This window comes from Culex pipiens, chromosome 3, assembly GCF_016801865.2.
Source record: "Culex pipiens pallens isolate TS chromosome 3, TS_CPP_V2, whole genome shotgun sequence".
Lineage (NCBI taxonomy): Eukaryota > Metazoa > Arthropoda > Insecta > Diptera > Culicidae > Culex > Culex pipiens.
The window spans coordinates 28,133,050-28,148,764 of NC_068939.1; the positions used below are offsets into that span (position 1 = coordinate 28,133,050).

Here is a 15,715-nt window from a genome sequence, read left to right on the forward strand (position 1 = left end):
TGGATTTTAATCAACATTCGCGATAATGGCGTTTCTGAAGGGTTTCCCTGTCAAACCGCGCAACCCGCACATGCTTGTTTATTTACCTTTTCATTTCAAATCTCGACTCGTTTCACGTGCGCGCCTTCATCCCCGTCGGATGTGCGAATATTCTGTGAGATTATTTGTTGCTAAAATTGCGTCGTAAATGGTGTCCAAACCGAAGCCGGGCCAGTGCAAGCTGCACCATGCCCAGTTCTACAACCTGCTGCCCCGGGGCATCAACTGCCTGGCGGTAAACAAGCCGAGCAGCCGGCTCGCACTCTCGAGGTTAGTCTTTGGAAATTTTAAATGCTTGTTTTGGATTATTTAAAAATTAAACTTTTATTTCAGAGACGACGGCACCATCGAAATCTGGAACCTGGCCGGGGCCGCTCCCTTCCTGGAAAAGTCCAACCCCGGTGGCGAGAAGGTGTCCATTGAGGGGCTTGCTTGGGTTGGGGATCGGTTGTTTTCGGTGGGGTTGGCCGGCAAACTGATCGAGTGGGATTTGGCGCACGGGTTGAGCGTGCGGAATACGGTCCTCCTGACGGGGAATGCCGCGTGGTGCTTGGACGTTAGCCGGGACGAGCGCCGGTTGGCCGTTGGGACGGAGGGGGGCTACATTAACGTTTATAGCGTGGAGGGGGAGGAGGTTGCGTACGAGCGGATTCTGGACAAGCAGGAAGGTCGGGTGGTTTGCTTGCGGTTCGATCATAGCGGGGACTTTTTGGTGTCCGGATCGGTGGATGCGGTTCGCGTGTGGAACGTGAGGAAGGGTCACGCGATTCACAAGATGACGACGGGTCGTGCGGAGCGGAACAAGGAGACGGTCGTTTGGGACGTGCAGGTGCTGAAGGACTTTACGATCGTTTCGGGGGATTCGCGGGGGAAGATCATGTTCTTCGATGGGAATCTTGGCACGGTGATCGATACGATTCAGGTATCGAAGGCGGACATTCTCGGTTTGACGATTGACGAGCAGGAAAAGTTCTTGTACGTGAGTGGAGTGGAGCCGATCATCCGGATCTACCAACGGGTCGAGGTTACGAAGGGAAACGAAAAGGTGGACAGCTTCGTGCGAACGATGCAACGTCGCTATCATACCCACGACATCAAGACGCTGACCATGTTCCATGGGAAGCTGCTTTCCGGTGGCGTGGACGGAACGCTGATCATCAGTTCGTTCCCTCCGATGGTCGTGGACAAATATCTGCCGTTTTTGGAAGCTCCAAGCACGGTTTTGGTTGAGGGAGCTCGCATGGTCCTGCTCAAGTACGTCAACTACCTGGAGGTGTGGACGCTCAGCTCGGCGACCGCCGTCGAAACGCGCAAGGTTCTGCAGATTCGCAGCAAACAGGACGAGCACATCGTCGCGGCCGGAATGTCACCCGACGGTCGGTGGGTCATTTACTCGAGCGAAAGCACCGCTCGGTTGTACCGGTTCGACTACCAAGCCGATGGTGACAACTCGAAGCTGGTGCCGATGCGGGCCGTCCCGGAGCAGTTTGAGTCGTGCCAGCGGGTTGAGTTCACGCCCGACTCGAGAGGGGTGTTCCTGTTCAAGAGCGGCGGAGTGATCGAGTACTTTGCGTTCAACGAGGAGGACGACTTTGACCACAAGCAGACGATCGAAGCGGGGAAGTGTGAGTGATGCTCGAGTACCTGTAATTAATTCAAAACTAACGCCTTTCATTCTTGCAGGGTTCACGGACAAGGTCCACCTGGTGACCATCAGCCGGGACGGCAACTTCCTCGCCTGCGCCAGCCTGTGCTGCGCCGTGGTCGTGTTCAAGCGCGAAAAGTTCGGCGGCAAATGGAAGCGCCTGAGCACGCTGCCCCGGTACAAATTCCCCCCGACGGCGATCGCCATGCAGCCCAACTCGCCGGTGCTGGCCGCGGTCTTTCCCGACCACAAAATCTTCCAGTACGACTTTGGCGAGTACCGGTTCACGTTCTCCTCCTACCTGAAGCTGGACAAGCTGGGCGGATCGATCGGGCAGCCGGTGCGGGGGATCGTGTTTGATCCGCGCAACGACGACGTCATGATTCTGCAGCACGATTCGGACCTGCTGGTGTTGCAGTTCGAGGAAGATGATGACACCGGGGGGCAGACGGAGCGCAAGCGAAGGACATCCGGGGGAAAGGCGGATGAGGAGGACGCTGTTCCGCGGAAAAAGTACAGCATGCAGGTGCTGAAGAAGTACACCCGGCTGGTGGACACGCGCTGGCTCGGACAGGACGAGCTGCTGGTCGTGGAGGCGAACCCGCTCTCGATGGTGGAGCACTTGCCGCCGGCCTTCCGGCGGAAGATTTTCGGAACGGCGTAAAATAAAACAGAGTGTTGCTTTATTCAGAATGTTTAGAAGTTTCATATTTATTGAAGAATTTCCTTACTTTGTTACGGCCATTTTGGCAATCATTTCGGCGGCCACGTCCACATTAGCCGCAATGAGGCTCTTCCAGTCGGCAGGTTTCATCTCCTTCAAGTTTGCAGAAATAAAGTCGATGGTCTGCTGCTTCAGTTGGTTGGCGTTGTACGTATCCGCCAAACGGAGCATTTCTGTGGACAACTCAACCGTTAGCACCATCGCAAGGTGATCCTCGCACATCCTTTTGAGGTTGTCCAAGGCGTACTTTTCCGCAGCAATCAACAGTTCATCTGCAATCAGTTCAATTTTATCCACCGAGCCCGTGTAGATAAACCGCAGCGCCTCCCGGAATACTTCCGGCCTTATGTCCGTGATCTTGACGGTGTTCTCCTTCGACTCCTGCATGTCATGATCGAACATGGCGGCAAAGACCGGGCTGCGAACAGCCAGGATGGCCTTGTGGGCGCAGAACCGTTCTTCACCGATGACGAACGTCACGTCACTGAACTTGTCGCAGGCAAGAAGTGCCGCAAAGTGGTCCAACAGCAGCACATCTGGCAGAAAGGCAAGCCGTTGTTGCGGGATTCCGTCCCGGATCTCTTCGAACAGCGTCAGCTTGAATCCCAGCGTCAGAGTGCCATCTTTCACCAGATAAGAGTTGACGCTTGTTCGGAGCAATCTCATACTACCTCCAATCTGAGCACCAGCCTCGATCGTTCCCGAACATTTAGGATTGGTAATGTTGCCGGTATTACATTCCAGGATAATCTCCGCGTGAAGACGCGATCGCGGAACGTGCGTCGATACGGCAAACGCCTCAATCATCATACAGTCTCCTACTCCTTGTACACTTTTCAAAGGGTTTACCTCATAGTACCAGGAAACCGGATTGGCCGTGTAGGTCGACACTCCGGAAAACACCGTAGATCGCAGCGTCATGTCGGCACGAAGGTTGGAAAAATTCTTGACGGTCCACGAGTGAAGAAGGATCGTTGACTCGATCTCGGTGCTGCAGGACTCGGCCATCGTTGCGAAATTCCAGCAGGTTACTTTGATCGATCTGGTAGACAATGACGATCACAACTTTGGCACATCAAATATGTCCATTGAGGATCGTGTAAACAAATATCCTGAGGGGGTCGTTCATAAACTGCGGAGTTAAGCATTGTGCGATCGATCGAGTTGCAGTTTGCACGTGACCGCCATTTCCAAACTACGTAGTTAAGCGATGATCCAATTAGGTAAACAAGCTAACCAGTCTGAGAAAAAGAGTGTGTTTGTGTGTGTGGAACATGGAGTCAAATCGTGGGTCGCTAACGCGTACGCGATCACGTACGGGAAGAATAAAAAGCCAAGATGCAGTTGCTCTCACAGACTGAGAGATTGAACGTTTATTGATGGAATCAGCTTTTCGACGCTTCGCGACGTTCCCTAGCCTAGGTCTTACAATCTAGTTGGCTGAAGTAATTCAAAAGAGTCAGCTTTTATCGCACTTAAAAATTCGAAATGTCGTCAAGTTAAAAAAAGAAAAAAACGAAAACCCAACAAAAGTCCGCCCCCTCACTTCTCCTTCACCATCTGGGCGATGATCTCGGCGGCCACGTCAAAGTTGTTGGTCAGAACCTCCTTCCAGTCGGCCGGGTTCAGCTGCTTCACGTGCTTCGAGATGAACTTGATGGCTTGCTGCTTCAACGCGCCCGCATTGTACTTATCCGCCAGTTCCAGCGTGGCCGTGGCCGTCGCCACCGACAGCCTGGAACCGAGATGTTCGCTGCACTTGGATTTCAGCGTGTCCAGCGAGTACTTGTCGGCAGCAATCAAAAGGGCGCGGGCCAGTTGGTCCATGTCCTGCACCTTACCGGTGTAGATGAAGCGCAGCACCTCCTGGAACACCTCCGCGCGTATGTCCGCGATCTTGACCGTGTTCTCCTTCGACTCCTGCATGTCGTGCTCGAACATGGCGGCAAAAACCGGGCTGCGAACGGCCAGGATGGCCTTATGGGCATGGAATTGCTTTTTGCCAATGATCATCGTCACGTCGCTGAACTTATTTTTGGTGAAGAGTTCATCGAGGTGACTCACAAGCAGAGAGTCGGGGATCTGTTGAGCTTGCGCCTGTTGCCGTGGATCTCCTTTAAGGATTTCTTCATAAAGGGTACAGTGGAAAGTCAGCGTAAGTGTGTCGTTTTTAACCCAATTTTGGACAGTGTAACGGTCTAACTGGATGCATTCTCCGATCTCAGTGTCGGCTTCCAGAATTCCCGAAATAGAGTATTTAGTTCCGCTTTGGAACTGTAGAGCGATATTCGCATGCAGTCTGGATCGGGAAATGTAGGTTGAACTGGTGAACGCCTCAATCGCCAATTCATGGTTGCTGTTGTTTGGATAACCGTTGTAGTAACTGTCTTCGGAGAAGCAAATCGGCCGATTGCGCGTCTTTTTTTTACTGAAATCTTTATTTATTTCAAGCATGTAGTACCAGGACACCGGTTCCCGGGTTTGCGGTGACACGCTAGTGAACTCCATCGAACGCAGCGACATGTTGGGTGCGATACTGGAGTAGTTTTGTACTATCCACACATGTGAAAAATACGTCGTCTTCATGGTGGTGGTGCACGTTTGCTCCATGCTTGCAGGATTCTATAAATAAAAATAATATTGGGAAAAAATAACGTGATCACGCTATTTGTTTGGAAGTAAAAGTCGATACCGGAATGATAAAAATAATTTAAGCGTCGGGTCAGTCTACGTGCTCAAACTCAACCCCACTTCAACGAATCATCTCCGCGGTAAACTAGATGCAGTAGGCCTGGCCGCTTTAACGTTTCTAATGCAATGGCGCACTACAAATCTAGAGTTGAATGCTATAGCGTTCTAACCCTATAGGGTTAAATTAAATTAGATTAATCGTCGTGGTCGTGCTATCTTGTCGCACGTAAATATTGGCCAAATTGAGTTAAGAACGCCATTTTGTGGAAAATTCATTACCTCACGTTTAGGACATCGAGCGCGACCGAAATGGCAAGGTTATTGGCCCGCACAAGGATATGCAGGTGGTGATCGCGAGAGGGTTGTTCGGCCATTGGAAGCAGCCAATCTACGTGGCGTTAGACCGCCAAATGACGCTAGATCTGATCAACACCATCGCTTCGAAGCTTCATCATATCGGGTTCGAGGGATGCCGATTTGGACCGCATCCGACCACGGGCATGCCCGTATTTTTCTTCGCAGACACGCCTCATATGCTCAAGCTGTGCCGAAACTGGCCGATAGATGGCGGGTTCATGTACAAAGGAATCAGGGTGACGAAGCGGTATCTGGAAGAGCTGGCGAAGCTCAGCTCAACACTTCTAGAACCGGGAACTTCGAACCTGCAGCCCAACAAAGTGGAGTTCAACAACCTGTACAAAGTTCGGAGATATTCTTGAAGCGAAGGTTCTGGCGGAAGTGCTCGAGACGGTAAACGACTGGTTTGATGTGTGCAACTCGTACAAAAAAGACCAAACCATAATCGCCAATCGGTGCTACGGGTTGATCCTCCCTGAGCAAAACGCCATCCTCGACCGCATGGAGAAGATGATCCGGGAAATCTATGGTTGGTATGGTTCTTTTACAGATTTGGCAGAAGGGAATTTTGATGACTATTCAGTCCATCAAAAAACTCTTCGAGTATCTGCAACTTCGGCCACACCTCAACATCACATTCATCATGACGTATAAGTTGAACCAGGACTTGCTCGAACATTTTTTCGCGGTTTTGAGACAGAACGGTGGCACTTACGAACATTCGTCGCTGCTAGCTGCGCTGAGCGCCTGATAATCCTTGGCAAAGGCCTGAACCAAGCTCTCAACAGAAACCAGAACACGGATGTGTGTCCTTTTGAAGAGGATTATCTGGTGGACAGGCTGATCCGCGGTGATCACTGATGTTGACGACGACGACAAAGGAACTGATTCCGACGACTGCGTTGACATTCAGCTGTACAACATCGAAGCCAAACTCAGACAAGAAGCGGACGGGTACGAGTATGTTATGGGCTACATGGCGAGAGCTTGCCGTGCTGAAGACCCGTCGATGGGTAACATCACATACGAAAACCCAGGTGGTACAGGCCGTCTCGCTGGAGGCCTCATTCCAGGCGCTGCACAACATCGGTCCATCGCGTGACTAGATCGGATTCCGAAAGCGAACGAAAGTGCTGCAAAGAACGCAAAAATTTCTTCAAAAGAAGTTTCCCACAATCAGTGGAAAGATCATCACGATTCGGATCAAGGCGATGAAGAAGCAGATCTTGGAGCAGAAACTAGCGAAGCAGAAGAGAATCGATGAAATGTGGGAAAAATGTGCAGCACTGAACAAAAACAAGAATAAGATCAAGCATTTTACAACCTAGCAGCTCGGTGAACGCGGTCGGGGTCGAGAAGCTCGATGAAGGTCGAGGAGGTTTGATAAAGGAACTAGGGTATATGGCCCTATTTTGGACCTACTATGCAAAGCGTCAACATATTTCGCATGGTTCTCAAGAACGGTCTAACTAATTTGGCTCGTTTCAGGATTGTTTTGTGCCTTAATTTATGCTTAACAAAGTGTACTCTTGAAAATTGAAAATAATTTAACCATTTCATAGTAATAAGCATTTCAAGTAAAACATTTTTTGGATGCTTTTTGGACTTATTGAATGTATTTTGGAGACATCGTTGAACCTATTTTGGACCCACACTCTGATTGGTTGAAATTTGGCCAACTCGAATTGCGGCGTGCGACGGCAACACGCACACTTACAAATACTCGGTTTGATAAACCAAAGGGCATATCCACGATTATAATTTGGAAAATATTTATTTCCGAAATTAAATAATTATGATAAAATAATGGATTTGAATTTGAAAACGTGTTTTAATTATATTGAATGGAAACTCACGCATCTTTAGCAGGTCTATGTCCTATTTACAATTTGCATATTCTTACGAACTAATTGTTCAAGCATTAGAACATAAAAGACAACACGTTATTAGTCGCAATAAAAACACCTTCACTTAAAATTAAATGAATGACAGAGATACATAACAAGTTACAATGAAAAAAGGTTCTAAATTTTACGCAGAGCTTAAGTACAAATATTATTAAACAATCAAGAAATTTTAAAAGGAGATTATAGCTTGTAACTTGGTGTGAAACTTTCTCATCTGTCATGTTAAACTTTACAGTTGCTTGACAAAAAGTTTAACTACATGTTGCACTTTTAAAAACAATGTAATATTTGAAAAAACTCTTTGTTTATATACCAGGGTGTCTTTGATAGTCATAGTTTGTCTTGTTAAAAGCAGATTTGAGATGTTCAAACATTATTTTTTCTTCGAACTTACCATCACTTAGGTAGCTGATATAATTTTTAAGAAAATTATTTATGTCAATATTTAGTTAACTATGTTTAGCTTTTAACATAATACATATATATTTTAGGTAAAATTGTTAAAAATTCAGAAGTTTGCCTGAAATTCGTTGAAACTAGTTTTGTTTATTAAATTATAGGTTTATATTATTAATCATAGATTTATATTGTTTAACATGTTTAACTGAATTCAAAGAAAGCTTTCTCATTTTATATGAAATTTGTTTTACTGAAAATGCTTTTAATTGGGAGATTTTTAAAATTATGTTTCAAAAACAAATAATATTTAATAATATTCATATTTAACTTATTTTACCTTTTCCTAGTAGAAGATTGTCCGAAGAATCCGAAAATGCATTCCGTTTTACGATTCAAAATCATGTTCATTGAGAAAATCATGACACTTTGAGAAGATTAAAATAAAGCTATTTATCAACATTTTCTTAATTATAATTAACTATTTTTTTAAACTTTTCAAAATTTCATGAAAAGTTCTTCATGAGGTACTTTGAGCACTTCTCTACCACGGTCAGTATGATTCCATACCATTCCGTACGTATTTAATTTGTACTCTTCATTTTGCGGAAAAATCTCAAACCTATCAAAGTCACCCCGGCTATCAAAGTCACCCAGATTTACGGTAATCAGAAATGTCTCAAATCATAAAATTCATAAAGTTAACATCGCATTAACCTCTTATGCTAGTTTTTTTTCGAAAGATTGTTATTTTTCTAGCTGGTTCAATTGTGTTTCCAACATGATTGACACGGTAAAATCTAAAAGTGTGATTTATTATAAGCCAACGCTGCCAATTGTGCCGTTATACATGTATTTTTAAAAATTATATATAGATAGATATGCAAAAATCAGTTAAAACTTACAAAAAATATATTTTCCATGTGTATATTTCTCTGATTAGTTTGCAATACGTCGTAACAGCCATCACGATCTCCGACACTTATTTGATTTTTTTCTCTGAATCTAACCAAATTTTGTTTGTTTTCCAGTAAAGAGCATTTTAAAAGACGTGCAGATGACAATTCAAAGCATTTTTTATTTATAGTTCGTAAAATGATCGAGAACTGATCGGAAAATTGATTTGTTTACAACTAGCGCTTAGGATCTGTTTAAAACTAACTCAATATTTTTTAAATTTAATTCATACGACTTTTTCAAAAACCACTCGTAAGTAATGTTGACAGCTCCTGTCACGGTGACAGCTGACGATTTAATGAACTAGACCCTTTAGGTTTTTCAATCGTTTCCCCTTCAATTCCAACAGGGTAGCCAAAATTAAAAATATATGCAGCTAAATTGGTGATAATAATGTTAAGACAAAAATAAATCGACATCAGTTTGAATTTTGGGATATTTTGCAATCGGTCCTAAAAATCATTTAAATCTCTATCATAAATTTGCATTTTTATCGTTTAAAAAACATATTTTCATTGTTTCTGTGAATCATTTGCTTTTTAAAGCTTAGATTTCTTTCAAAAAATTACAGTAAAGAAATGCAATTCAAAATATTAAATTAAAAAATTTCAATTAATTTCAATGAAATATCGAAATAAATTGATAAACAAAACTGGCAACACCTCTTTATACATGTGTTGGTGATAGCCTTGAACCGACGGCAAAGTAGTTCCAAAAACTGATCCAACGCGGCTGATTTGAAAAAATATTTTGAATTGAGTTTTTTTCGGTGATAGAATAGTTATTTCAATGGTTTAGTGACGAAAAACATAAAAGAATTAAATAAACAACAGTTACATTGCTCGGAAACCGGACGAAATTGCTTGGTGTCAGTGCAAAACAGAAAAAATCATCAAGGTGTCGCGAGCCAAATCTGATAAGCAACGAGGCTGGAATATTTGGACCTAATCGATGTGCTAGGAAAACGGTAGGAAATACGAATGGCATTGAAAAAAGTGGCTGAAAAAGCGAAAATAATCAAAAATGTTTACATTTTTGGAAGAGGTAAGCTACAAAACGATCCTGCTTACACTTTCTGTTGGTTGGATTCAGTGAATTCGTACTTTAAAAGCCTGAACTACCTCGATTAATAAAAATAGGTCCAAAATAGGTACTAGGTCCAAAATAGGATCATATACCCTAATTTCGAACAAACGGGGTCGAAGAATGCGTTATAGACAATGCGGTACATAAAGTTTGAACTAAGTTGAATTAAGTTAAGCTACTGCTTAACTCCTTAAGAAGAATTTATTATGTCTTTCCTTCATCCCATGTTCAAAACTTGCAACTGAGAAACTTTGTCCCATACATAAGGCTACATGCAGAGCTGTACCTTAAGTCCCCGGCGCCCCTGAACCGCCTTTTTTCATTAGTCAATACCGACACCTTCCCAAGAAGCCTGCTGTTCAAAAAGGAAGGAATGTTGTTAGCCCATCAGACAATGAGTTTGTAGCTCCATTCCTAACCACACCGCATGGGCTGTTGCATATCATCCAAACATCTCGTAAATGATATGCTTGTTTTCTGTATGTAATTAGGCACTTAAGTATTAATTTAACAGGTGTTAAGAACGGGGATTATGCAATTCCGACGGAATGTATTCGTTATGTGAATGTGAGGAAGGCAGCAACCACCGAGGCAACTACCATAAGGTGAATAAAGTTAAGTTTTTTTTTAATTTAAAATTATGGTACAATCAAATTTAATAAAAAGTTCGCTGCAGCCAACCAGGTGCTCTATATGAATGTGAGGAATTAGTTCACTATATGGGGAATTAGTTGTTAAGCACACTGATTTATTAGGGAAGGCTTTTGTTTTACACTTCGAGTTATGTGAAACATAGTTTCCTGAAGCTTAAGAATTGGGTCCTAAAATTAGGCTTAAATTTGTGATATCATTGTTCACGACGATAAAACTTATTTTTCTGAGTACAATGACTCTTTGTATGACCGCAAAGGATTTAAAACTGATTTTAAAATCAATAAAAAAAAAAAAAAAAATCGTGGCCCTCCTTAACAGAAAAGGTCCTACCTACTTGACAGCTCGTTCCAGGGGACCATAGTTGATCCATCGAAAAAATGTTGTCATGGCATTAAAATGAAAAAAAGTGATAAGAAATGGTTTTAAAACTTGTTATTTCCGTTGTAAATAAAAATCTGGAGTTTTTTTTTATAAAGGTCCAATAAACCAAATTTCCAGTTTTGCTTATTGGGTGTTTTTGAAACTGCCTTGCGTCAGGGGTACTAAAAAAACACCTAAAAAGCAAAAAAACTGAAAATTTGGTTAATGGACTTTTTCAAAAGAAAAACTCCATTTAATGTACATAGGGCTTAAGGACCCTATGGAGCGGCCGTGGCTGACTGGTTACGGTGTTCGCTTTGTAAGCGAATGATCCTGGGTTCGATTCCCATCTGCTCCCAACGAGAAAGTATAGGAAATATAAATCTTGAAACTCTGAACATGAACGAAAAATCAAAGTCGCTCGAGTCGGGGTTCGATCCCCCGTCCTTTGGAATGGTAAGCAAAAATGCTAACCACTAGGCCATCACGGCTTGGTGAGCTATGACTGGAATTAGTAATACTGTTACTACTATATACGCGCTGGGTCCTTGTCCATTTGACAAGGGTTCGGAAGTTCTAAATAACGTTTGAATCCGATGGGTGCAAACGTTCTTCAGGGCGGGGCTTGTCGATAAAAGCTAAGGTACCTCGCACTCGGCTAGCCAGCGTAGAAATAGGGGGATGGCGTCGCTATTTTTAGACACGTTTTCCACTTTTTCTCATCGAAACCGACTACTTTATCGACTTCATTTTGCTGGGCGAGATAGGACGCCGTCTATTTTTAGACGATGACTCAGCACTTTTCCGCTCTTGCGCTTAAAAAAACCAGATGGCAGCACAATGTAACGCCACGTCCCAATGGGTCATCAAAGCTCGGCAGAGCTAACACCTTCCAAATGCCTATGAGAGTTATTTGCATGTATAGAATGTTAAAAATCTAAAAATACATGGAAACAACTCAATTTGTAAGAAGTGGCCGCGTGGTCCCGTTTGGTTGGTTGCACACACACACACACACACACACACACGCACACATAGGGCTTAAGGACCCTATTAGCAAAATAGTTCAAACTGTCAAAAAGGGTCCTAAATTTGTATGTACAGCGGTGAAAACACGATTAAAAACCAGTTTTGATCACCTTTTTCAATGTAATGAAAATAAAATAATTTGACAAAACAACATTTTTTCGATGGATCAACTATGGACTCCTTGGGGAGCGTTCTTTTATTACGTAACGCAGTTGAGGGGGGGGGGGAGGGGGGGAGGCCGTGTTACGCTCCATACATTTTTTTTTAATTTGTATGGAAATTTGGTACGAGGGGGAGAGGGGGTCTAAAATTCCGATTTTTTTGCGTTACGTAACAAAAGAACGCTCCCTTGGAACGAGCTGTCAAGGAGGACCTTTTTTGTCAAAAAGTGCGGCGCGTCGTTCCCCGAGGCTGGTTTGCCGCGTGTCTTTTTGGGGAATACGCGCAATATCGATAGGGACTTGTGGGACCCCAAACAAGGTAACTGCAAGACCTTGGACCCCAAACCCAAAGCAAGTGCTGAGAAATTCGGGTGAACAAAATGTAATATCTTGTCTACTTAAAACCCAGATAATCGCTCAGAAAATGTTTCCCAGAAGGCAAAAATGTTTCGCTTGGCAAAAGTTAACAGTGTTCCCGTATTGATTGAAACTTACCACAAGTTGCTCAGTTTTTCGGCTGGAGGCTTGAGATTCAGAAATTAGCTGAATATTCACCGAAGACGTGAGTTTGTCTCAACTTTTTCGATTTTTTCCTCGCGACGAAATCACACGCAAACGATGAAGATGGCGGACAACACGCTAAAGAAGGAGCGCAGAGAGAGAGGCGGAAGGAAGTGCATCAGCATCTACACGTCGTTACCGACACCTTTCAGTTTGAAAGGGTACTCAATTTTGGGTTGGGTTGGAATTCATCGTGCATAATATACACTGAGAAAACTGTTCATGTTGAAGTCGTGTATGACATTCAAATGACGAAATAAGAACGCCTCGTAAGTGAAAGATGCTGGATTCATGATATTCTTCAAACTAGTCACATTGAAAAAATCCATCATTTTTGTTTCTATCTTCCATCACTTGTTTGAATTTTATTCTCGACTTTGGTATTTATTGACCATAATGCAATCTATGTTCAGTTCGCAAAAATAACGCAAGGAGTACACAAAAAGCTTTCTCGATTCGGTTTCCGACTCGCTCGTCTCATTTTCCGTGATCTGTTTTTTCGTTCACCCCCCTTTTTGTGTAATTAGAATACAATATTGTAATAGAGAATAATGGGTTGTAATTTTCTTTAAATTTCCCCGGTAGTGTTTGTTTCATTCTACCCAGAATTATCATCACGCACTCTGATTCATTCATCAAATTTCACTACCTTTCTGTGTTGTCTTGCTTCAGGATTTCTCATTCTGCTCGCTCAAGTCACTATGTTAGTAGTAATGCGATTTTTGTTTCCTCCTAATACGTTCGAGTGAAGCACTCGCTGATAAAAAGTTAACTGAAATGCTATCACTGGTTTTGGTTTCTTTTTCACTTCTCCGAAAGCATGAGCCATTATGTTTTTTTTGCGCCACGGTGTAAAAGAGGAACACATTTTGGTTGTTCGATTTTTGTTCGTTTCTTTTAGTTGATGTTTGCAACCGAATCCGTGTGTTAAGGATGTTGAGTGTCGCTGGAGAGCGATTAATTTTTTTCTTGAGTCTACTCGCTAATGAACTTGGATTTTGAACGAAAACTGAGGGAAAACGAGTCTTTGAATTCGTTTTTTTGTTCTCTCTAGTAAATTGATTGGTAATGATTAGTGTGCGTCACACTTGAGAAAGAGTGTGTGTTATTTGTTTCGTTATAATCTCAAAATATTTGTTCTATACAACAATTATTTTTTTTCTTTACTTTAAATATTTAGGCGATAACAGTTTGTGATGAAAAAGGTATGATAGGTTTTTACTTGCCCCTTACAATCTAGCGTCGTGTTGTTTCTTTTGGATTCATTTAATTCTTTTACCCTTTCTTTGATTCATTTTGTTTCACGCGTTTCATAAAATTTAGTTTATTGTATTTTGCATTACATTCTCGCTTGTTTTATCTAAATTATGAATATAGTTTTTTTTTGTGTTGCTGAAATATGTATTAATTATTTTAAACCATTTTACTTACCTACCGAAAACGATCGCGAAAGAAAAACAAAACATTTCTTCTATAAATGGAAGAATCCCGAAGTGGTTCTTCTTTTGATTCTTTCTTCAATGCTTCAATCTGCTATACATTTAATTTAAATTATACTTCAACTAGGTAAACATTTCACTTGTTTTAATTTTTTTATTATTACAATTAAATTAGCTTTACTCGGTAATATTACGAATTAATTCGATTTAAGTTAGTTATGTTCTAAAAACGAAAAGGAAAATACAGACGAAAAGTAAAGTAGAAAACATTTCCAAATTTAAATACAAAAATTATAATATAATAAAGAGTAAACCAACACACAGCCAAACCGGGTTCGTCGTCACCGGAGCCGGATTATGCCGCCAGCAGGTTCCGGATGTTTTTGGGCGTGTTGTCCTCGTTCAGGTGCTTCGTCGTGTACCGCAGCGCGTTGAGCAGGGGTTCGGCCTTGACGGCGGGCTGGGCCTGCAGTAACCGGACGCACCCCTTCACGTCGACGTGGGCGCCCCGGGCGAACGCACCGACCGGGTGCACGTGGTCGTACAGTATCACGAGGCCGACCATGACCCGCAGCAGCAGCAGGTGCGTCTCCTCGCGCTCGATCTGGGCCAGGAGTTTGCTGAAAGGGGGGAAATTGTTATTTTCAGTTTTGGGTTTTCAAGTTTACTTCTGTTTTCTGCAGTATTTGATTATATTTCGATTGGGGTTTTCCGTTCTTTTATATTTTTGTTATGTAACTTTTTGTTGTTTTTAATTATGCAGTTGGTTAAATTTAAAATCCCCTATTTAAATTTATTTTTTATTGTCAGAAAGTTATTATGACATTTTGAATTTTGCCTACATTATCATTGGTTTAATTGTAGTGTACGTTGAGTAAAAATCTAGACTTTTTTTATTAGGTCCTATAAACATATGAAACACAATAGCTTATAGGACCTTTAAAAAAAACTCTAGAAGTGTTCAATGTTTAGGCAAGACTCTCGCTTAATAATTTGAAAGAGAAATTAAATAAAAATTGTGAGTCAACTTTGCTCAGTGTAGCTGTCATCCCAACTAAATTTAAGCTACACTCAAAATCAGAAGTACCCTTCAAAAAGGGTTTTATCTACCCTTTATCTGTCATCCCAAAGAAAAAAAACCCTTTTTGAGGGTTACTTACACCCTTTTTTTCAAGTTCACCCGTCGTCACCCTTTTGCAAAGGGTTACTACCGGTAAACTTGAAAAAAGGGTGGAAGTAACCCTCAAAAAGGGTTTTTTTTCTTTGGGATGACAGATAAAGGGTAGATAAAACCCTTTTTGAAGGGTACTTCTGATTTTGAGTGTACGATACAAAGCTACTCATTTTTGGGTAGTGTACAGTGTTGCAAAACTTTAAATTTCTGTATCAATTTTTATACACACAGAAAAATAAAGCATTTTGAATCAACAAAACGTTTTGTTGATTTGAAAATTTAATCAAGATTTTGTTTTGTTTTTAGATGAAACTTTGTCCATGCCTTCATTATGTCAAAAGAAGCCATGTGATTGTTTGGAAAGCTGGATCTTGAAAAGGGATTGTCTGATCGATTTGGTGCCTTCCCCAGAGTTTTAGGTTATGATAAGATCTTTTGAGCCGAAAATAGATACACGGAAAACTCCGAAGCCGAAGTATCAAAAATTGTCTCCCAAAATTTAAGCATAAGCATAAGCATAAGCATAGGTGCCCAC

General features: G+C 42.3%; 4 protein-coding genes across 4 annotated transcripts in view; 1 reads left to right on the forward strand and 3 right to left on the reverse strand.

Moving 5' to 3' along the window:
* Positions 1 to 82: 82 nt before the first annotated feature.
* Positions 83 to 2,377, forward strand: LOC120426107 (U3 small nucleolar RNA-associated protein 4 homolog). Its single transcript, XM_039590813.2, has 3 exons — positions 83 to 309; positions 373 to 1,664; positions 1,723 to 2,377. Exons 1-3 carry the CDS (start codon positions 188 to 190, stop codon positions 2,346 to 2,348), a joined length of 2,040 nt encoding a protein of 679 aa, XP_039446747.1. The 5' UTR covers positions 83 to 187; the 3' UTR covers positions 2,349 to 2,377.
* LOC120426307 (speckle-type POZ protein-like) lies at positions 2,363 to 3,520 on the reverse strand. The gene has a single exon (XM_039591058.2). The coding sequence runs from the start codon at positions 3,414 to 3,416 to the stop codon at positions 2,412 to 2,414; it is 1,005 nt and encodes a 334-aa protein (XP_039446992.1). The 5' UTR covers positions 3,417 to 3,520; the 3' UTR covers positions 2,363 to 2,411.
* Positions 3,521 to 3,747: 227 nt separating this feature from the next.
* LOC120426426 (speckle-type POZ protein-like) lies at positions 3,748 to 12,660 on the reverse strand. The gene is made up of 2 exons (XM_039591189.2): positions 12,502 to 12,660; positions 3,748 to 5,030 (listed from the first exon to the last, which is right to left on the reverse strand). The coding sequence occupies exon 2, from the start codon at positions 5,016 to 5,018 to the stop codon at positions 3,951 to 3,953; it is 1,068 nt and encodes a 355-aa protein (XP_039447123.1). The 5' UTR covers positions 5,019 to 5,030; positions 12,502 to 12,660; the 3' UTR covers positions 3,748 to 3,950.
* Positions 12,661 to 12,898: 238 nt separating this feature from the next.
* LOC120425995 (CYFIP-related Rac1 interactor B) overlaps positions 12,899 to 15,715 on the reverse strand; it is a 62,429-nt gene continuing 59,612 nt past the window's right edge. Inside the window, exon 4 of the mRNA XM_039590658.2 lies at positions 12,899 to 14,626. Within this exon, the coding sequence (XP_039446592.1) occupies positions 14,362 to 14,626 (265 nt within the window). The 3' untranslated portion in view covers positions 12,899 to 14,361. The remainder of the gene's footprint in view (positions 14,627 to 15,715) is intronic.